This window comes from Chiloscyllium plagiosum, chromosome 3 (genome assembly GCF_004010195.1).
Source record: "Chiloscyllium plagiosum isolate BGI_BamShark_2017 chromosome 3, ASM401019v2, whole genome shotgun sequence".
Taxonomy (NCBI): domain Eukaryota; kingdom Metazoa; phylum Chordata; class Chondrichthyes; order Orectolobiformes; family Hemiscylliidae; genus Chiloscyllium; species Chiloscyllium plagiosum.
This window is the reverse complement of record NC_057712.1, coordinates 23,706,142-23,713,665: the sequence shown is the minus strand read 5'-3', so window position 1 is coordinate 23,713,665 and position 7,524 is coordinate 23,706,142. Positions and strand designations below refer to the sequence as shown.

The 7,524-nt window shown below is 41.1% G+C and overlaps 1 protein-coding gene across 3 annotated transcripts in view; it reads right to left on the bottom strand.

Annotated features, from left to right (window-relative positions):
* Positions 1-1,836: 1,836 nt before the first annotated feature.
* LOC122541771 (peroxidasin homolog) overlaps positions 1,837-7,524 on the bottom strand; it is a 245,554-nt gene continuing 239,866 nt past the window's right edge. For all 3 annotated transcript variants that reach the window (XM_043678736.1, XM_043678754.1, XM_043678744.1), the window contains 2 exons: positions 5,288-5,401; positions 1,837-4,246 (listed from right to left, as the gene is read on the bottom strand). In XM_043678736.1, coding sequence (XP_043534671.1) covers positions 4,121-4,246; positions 5,288-5,401 — 240 coding nt within the window. In that variant the 3' untranslated portion in view covers positions 1,837-4,120. The remainder of the gene's footprint in view (positions 4,247-5,287; positions 5,402-7,524) is intronic.

Here is a 7,524-nt window from a genome sequence, read left to right as displayed (position 1 = left end):
GTTGGGAATGTGATAGGTGGAAAGAGGTCAAGGTGAGGGTGATAGGTCGGAGTAGGATGGAGGCAGAGAGGTCAAGAAGAAGCCTGCAGGTCAGGAAGGCGGTGCCGGGCTGGAGGGATTCGGCTGAGACAAGTTGGGGGGATGGGGGGATGAAGAAACTGGTGAAGTCCAAGTTCATCCCCTGTGGTTGGAGGGTTCCCAGTCGGAAGATAAGACGCTCCTCCTCCGACCATTTCGGCTGAGACAAGGTGGGGGGAGGGGGGATGAAGAAACTGGTGGAGTCCAAGTTCATCCCCTGTGGTTGGAGGGTTCCCAGTCGGAAGATAAGACGCTCCTCCTCCGACCGTCTGGTTGTTGTGGTTTGGCGGTGGATGAGTCCAATGACCTGCATATCCTCGGTGGAGTGGGAGGGGGAGTTTAAATGCTGTGCTACAGGGTGGTTGGGTTGGTTGTCTCAGCCTGCTCCTGCCCAACCGAACTCATCTCGGCATACCTCGACACGGTCCTGTCCCCATTAGTCCGGCACCGCCTTCCTGACCTGCAGTCTTTTTCTTGACCTCTCCGCCTCCATCCTACTCCGACCTATCACCCTCACCTTGACCTCTTTCCACCTATCACATTTCCAACGCCCCTCCTCCAAGTCCCTCCTCCCTACCTTTTATCTTCTCCTGCTGAACACTCTCTGCTCATTCCTGAAGAAGGGCCTGTGCCCGAAACGTCGAATCTCCTGTTCCCTGGATGCTGTCTGACCTGCTGTGCTGTTCCAGCAATAAAGTTTCAGCAGCGATATCATCTGAACGAATGCAAAGGAGATGGAAAAACTGGGAAAATGTAAAGGAAATACCGTGGAAACAACATAACATACTGGAAGAGATTGAAGAACCAAATACACAGTATTAGAGTACTGATATGTGTAAATGGCATCAAATGAATTTCAACTTGGCACTGGGGAAGACCATTCCCCTGTAGCAGTGAAAGACTATCAACTGTTTAGAGCTCCAGTACGAGAGGCTCTCAGGCTCAAGGAGAGCAACAGCTACTTCTGATGGAGGGGCTGCCTTTAGAGGGATTAGTTGTACCCAATTGGCCTAGGAAAAAAAAGGTTTTATCATCTCTGAGACTGCCTCAAAAAATAGTCTTCTTTGAGATCCTAGCAGTGATGATTTCTTGGCCTGTCAGCATGGAGAATTGTTGTCCTTAAAAGGTCACACTGGGCAGATTGCTGATGCAGTCTTGCCGTCTATCCACTCGTGTAGCTCTGAATCTGCACCTAAAGACAGGGCTTACTTCTGGCCAGTAAAACCCCGACCAATCTTTTCCAGCATCTTAAAAATGTTGAATTGTTTAGTCATTTCTGACAATATTCAGACTTTTAAAACACAAGTTAAGGTTAAATCATTATGACTCCATTCATTTCATCCATTCTTGATGATGCAACTGGGACTTTAACTCATGGTGATCCAAAAAAAATGGAATTGCCAGCGGCAGGATGTATTTAATGTGACACAGAAAATTCAGAATTCGCTTTCTTGGTGTGTAAAACATTTCTAATCTCCATGAAATGGTGAGAAAGTCCACACCCAGCATTTATTCCACAAGTTTCACTTGGGTAAGTAATGATTTACATAATGCTGTTATTGTCAGTGATGTTAAATGACACAGAATACCAACAAACACCATCTAAAATAAAACAGGTTGGTTCTTCCATTGCCAACTGTAAAGCAACTATTTATTTGATGCATGCGACTGAGTGACACTAGGAAAATGACACTGCATATTTCAGATAATGTGGTCCATTTAATTTGGTTCATACAAATGCATTACACAGTGCAAACGTCTCTTTGGTAAATTTATTGTTTTACGCTATGTTCCTCTTCTGTCTTATTAAAGCAATATGGCTATTAAGACACTCGGGTCTCAGGACAATGTGTACAAAAACAAAGATGACAATGGTCAGAATGAAAAACTACATCAGCACTGCTGTTAGGAGAGAGAAAAAATGTGAAACAAAGCAGTGGAATTGCTTCATTTTGTTCTGGCAGAGCAATCCACTCAATGGTGTTAGAACCTGCAGAGAATCATTCAGCACCAGGTGGAGGCCTCGTATTTCAAAGTCCTGTTCGCATGCTCAAGACAAAAATAAAAAAAAGACATGCAAACAAAGAATGAAAACCAAATTACTTTACTTAAAATATAAGCAGAGCACATACTTAAATAATTTTCAATAAACTAACTTGCTCCTTTATATCCTAGAACCCCTGAAAAAAAATGGTCAGTATCTTTAGGTCAAATGTCGCAAAGTCCAACTTCTTTTGTAAATGGTTGGTAACTCATCATTTTTGCTTAATGTACTTAAAAACAAAATTAAAAACATGAGAGGTCTTGTTCCTGTTCTGATGCACTGATACTTTTCACCCAAAATCTTTTGTGCAAGTTAAAAACTTGGATTTGTAAAGAGGTTGGCATGTAACAAATGTGTTTTTTTTTAAAAGTAACATGGGAATGTTGCCTTAAAATCAAATAGCACCATAAATGAAAGGTTGAGGTATGATTTTTAAAACAAAAGCTATTCAATGTCCTTCATTGATGGTTAAAAGTGACCAATTAACATCTGAGTAAATAAATAAAAAAAATCTTCCCAACAATAAAGAAACAATGGTTAGAAATGTTAAATGACATTTAATACTGTTTTAGCAGAGCTTTTCAATGGATAATTAGGGAGCAAGAAACCCCTCTTATGGATCTCCCTCCCTCCCCACCCCCACCATTGCTTATGTTTGTTTACAATAACAAATTACTACAATGTAAAAAATATCTGCTAGTATATAAAAACAGTAATCCAAAAAAAAATTCAGAAGTGCAAAATGCCATAAATCCAATAAGGTGTAATTGTTCGAGTTGAAAATTCAGTAGCCAAGCCACAAAGATAATCAAAAAAAAAAGATTTCTTTTAAATGCTCTGATAGATTGACAAATGATTTGCACTCATTGTATAAAAACGCTGATATATAGTGCCAATTAGTGAAATAGCATGGGCAATTTTTCAATGTAGTATGTACACCAATCTGCAAATTAGTAGGCATCTATTTATCAAACGTCCAAACAAGTATGAGTAACAACTTCACATTAGTAACTATAGGATGAGCCTACATATATGTCTCAACACCTTAAGAGAGTGAAATTACTTTGTGGCCCTTATCTTCCGGCCACTGATAGAACCCCTTTATCTGACACTGACCAGACAAATGATCACCCACACAGTTAAAGTATTGGGGAGTGCGAAGCAGGACAATCGGGGAGGTGGTAGGAAGTTGGAAGGCAGAGAGGGAGTCAGAGGATGAGTGGAGGGTGAGTTGGAAGGTGATATGTGTCGGATGGTTAGGGCCAAATGGGGCAGGTGTTGGGGGTGGTCAGTTCCATAATTTTCATTTGTAGTTTTGAGGATATGTCCAATTGCCAATTGTTTAGAGACCAGAAGATCTGAGCCTTTAGATTTTAAGCACGCAATATACCTGGGACTCACTGACTGAGTGAAATATATAAAACCACTGCTTTTAATGTTTTTTTCTCTCCTCCGAAACATTTTCTCGCACCCATTCAAAACAAAAACTTGCACAATTAACATATATACGATGAGCTAGAGAAGTTCTTGAGATAGTTTTTTGCCTTTAAACATAAAAAGTAGTTTGGAAACGTTATGGTACGTTATCTCCTCCTTATCACTGTAGTGTTTTATACAAGAAATTACATATAGCACCAATTTTTATTTTGGCATTTCTAACCTGAGAAGCTTCTCACCAGGAAAACATTGACAGATAAATTGAAATCACCATGTCATACCACACATTACTTCCCTTTCAATACTTTTGCATTGTGGTGTTTTTCTTTGACAGTACACACATGGTTCGTGCATATAAAATGCTGTTGATTTGAAATCAGTGAAGCATGCATTTGAGCACTTTCTTTGAATATTTCTCGGGATTTCTTCAAATTGATGCTTTCTTTGCAACTCTGACTGAATACTCGTGGGTAGTTTTTGAAAGCACACTGACGTCCAGACATCACAATTCACTGTACAACTACAAGGACAGTCCATCTCCTCCAGTCCTGCAGTGAGGCTTTAGGACCATTCATTTTGCTTGATCATTTCTTCTGCACAGACTGAGCAGCAAGCTCCCGCCACCTTCACAGGATCAGTACATCTGACTGGTGGGCATGTTTCAACAAAGCAAGTAAGCTGTCCCGCCTGCAATGCAAAACAGAAAGATTTTTTTTCTGAGTCCAATTGGAATCAAATCAAAAGCTGCAACCCAGTCAGTCATTCTCAAAATGCAACTTGTCCCTTCCTGCTTTCTCCCAGGAATTGGATATCAATCAGGCCAATATCAATTAAGAATTTTTCCGAATTTCTACTTCACCACCGCACCAATGCATGTACATTCTGTAGACTTTTAGATTTGAAAAAAAAAGATTGAAAAGACATGCAATTTTTAAAATCCAAATAAACAGTGGCAAATGGAGGGGATGCTGTGGTGGTAACCTAAACGTGAAACAATTGGGAGACCACGGTACTGCGATGACTTGTAGTGAGAATGCTCCATTGATAAGAAGTGCAGCTCCTGCTCCAGCTAATCCCCACAGTCAGGTTGGTGATCCTATTGCAACTATTGGGTAGTTAAAGTCCAAGTGTAAACCGCAAAGGTTGCAGAATGAGCCCTGCTGTCAGGTTAATTTCGCAGGGACCAATCTAAGCAACATTTAGGAGATTAACAACTAAATAACAATATTCCAGCTCAAAGCAATGATCTTTAGCAGAAGATTAGATTCCCTACAGTATGGAAACAGGTCCTCCGGCCCAGCAAGTCCACACCAACCCTCTGAAGAGTAACCCACCCAGACCCATTCCCATGACTAATGCACCGAACACTATGGACAACTTAGCATAGCCAATTCACCGAACCTGTATGTCCTTGGATTGTGGGAGGAAACCAGAACACCCAGGGGAAACCCACATAGACATGGGATGAACGTGCAAACTCCACACAGACATTCGACCAAAGCAGGCATTGAACCTGGGACCCTGGTGCTGCAAGGCAGCAGTGCTAATCACCGAGCCACTATGCCACCCCAGAACTTCAGACTACATCCCAAGATAATTTTGTACAACACTCTTTTTGATGAGCCAAATGCAATCTCAGATATAATTTCACCAAAATGAAACCTGAAGGTAATTCATTGTGCACTACCATAAATTCCTCTGATTTGATGAAGACCTGCTGCTTCATACCTTGCACTTGCAGGTGGTGCATGAGTCCTCCTTCCACTCTTCTTTGTCAGAGCGTTCTCTTGCCTTTCCATCAGTGCATCCGGATTTATGGAGTTGACCTTCAAGTTTTTTAATCTGTGGAAAAATACAAAATAGGCAATCAAGGGCACATTTGAAAACAAAGCGAAGTGAACTCTTATTTGTCATTAATCAGCCATAACCAACAAAGTTAAAAACTGGGGACAACACAATGTCTTGCTCATGCAGTGAAGGAACACTATATTGAACATCATGCACATTAGGAGTATGACATAGTATTGAGGTCTAACAAAGAAAATTACGTATTCTCCTATGCAGTCACCCACACTTTGATTCCACTTGTCTGCAAAACTAAACATCAAAATCGTTATTGCTATTGGAAAAACCACTACACTTCAGTAGAAAGACAATGCTCACATACTACACTCAAATATCAATGTTTGGGTCACCTTAATGGACATTTGGTTAATATTTTTATTCTGAAGTGTGCTAAAATCTTTTAAAGTTAGAAGGGAGGTAGTCTTACATGGAATCCATAAAGACCTGGCTGCAGATAATGCCTGCCTTGATATCTAGATCTTAAGAATCATTGCCTGCTTTTGACACACTTGCTTTAATAAGCAGTCATAGCACTGATGCTACAATGTTTAATTGGGAAAGAAAGATGGTCGCCAATGTCACCCTGACTGTTAGGCTATTAAAGGAGTGCTGTGCAGTCCTTTTAATGCATTGATTATAGGACATTGCAGTAATAATGAGATGATGTCTGACATGTTTCCACACCTCTAGGACCACAGGTGACAACTTTGGAAGGAAGGCAGTTTGGAGGGGGGGGGGGGTTGATGAGGTGGAAGCAAGTTTCTTTACCTCTACTCGCCAACTTATTTTCTCGCATTTGGGACAGAGTCTTTAAGAAGGTTGTGTTTGTTTGATTATCCAATATCCAGCACTTGTATTGCTGATTGCCACTGAAGAATTTTTAAAATATTTTTATATTTTTTAGAGTTACACTGTTATATTTTAAAAAAGTGACATAACCAATTTCTCCCATCATCTGTGTATTCTCCTAGATCACTCTTCCTTAACTTTTCAGAATTTTAACTATTTAGCACATACTTTCCCTGCTTTTTCTCTACCCAAACATACTAAGGCACAATTTTCTGCACAGAACTGTGTTTTTACTAGGTTCCCGTTGTACTAATCTTTCATCACTCTCTGCATCCTTCCTCACAATTTACTATTCTTGTTAATTTCATTTTGGGATACCCAATTACTGATTTCTCTCAGGCCCGTTTCTGTGTCAGTTATTTAAATGAAAACCAATGAAAACTAAAAGTCTTGTTATCTTTGTTGTGGTTCTTTTCGCCGAGCTGGGAATTTGTGTTGCAGACGTTTCGTCCCCTGTCTAGGTGACATCCTCAGTGCTTGGGAGCCTCCTGTGAAGCGCTTCTGTGATGTTTCCTCTGGCATTTATAGTGGTTTGTCTCTGCCGCTTCCGGTTGTCAGTTCCAGCTGTCTGCTGCAGTGGCCGATATATTGGGTCCAGGTCGATGTGTTTGTTGATAGAATCTGTGGATGAGTGCCATGCCTCTAGGAATTCCCTGGCTGTTCTCCGTTTGGCTTGTCTATAATAGTAGTATTGTCCCAGTCCAACTCATGTTGCTTGTCATCTGCGTGTGTGGATACTAAGGATAGCTGGTCATGTCGTTTCGCGGTTAGTTGGTGTTCATGGATACGGATCGTTAGCTGTCTTCCTGTTTGTCCTGTGTAGTGTTTTGTGCAGTCCTTGCATGGGATTTTGTACACTAGATTGGTTTTGCTCATGCTGGATATCGGGTCCTTTGTCCTGGTGAGATGTTGTCTGAGAGTGGCTGTTGGTTTGTGTGCTGTTATGAGTCCTAGTGGTCGTAGTAGTCTGGCTGTAAGTTCAGAAACATTCTTGATGTATGATAACGTGGGTAGTCCTTTGGGTTGTGGCATGTCCTCATTCCGTTGTCTTTCCCTTAGGCACCCGTTGATGAAATTGTGGGGGTATCCGTTTTTGGCGAATACATTGTAGAGGTGTTCTTCTTCCTCTTTTTGCAGTTCTGGTGTGCTGCAGTATGTTGTGGCCCTTTTGAACAGTGTCTTGATGCAACTTCTTTTGTGTATGTTTGGGTGGTTGCTTTCGTAGTTCAGGACTTGGTCTGTGTGTGTGGTTTTCCTGTATACCTTTGTGG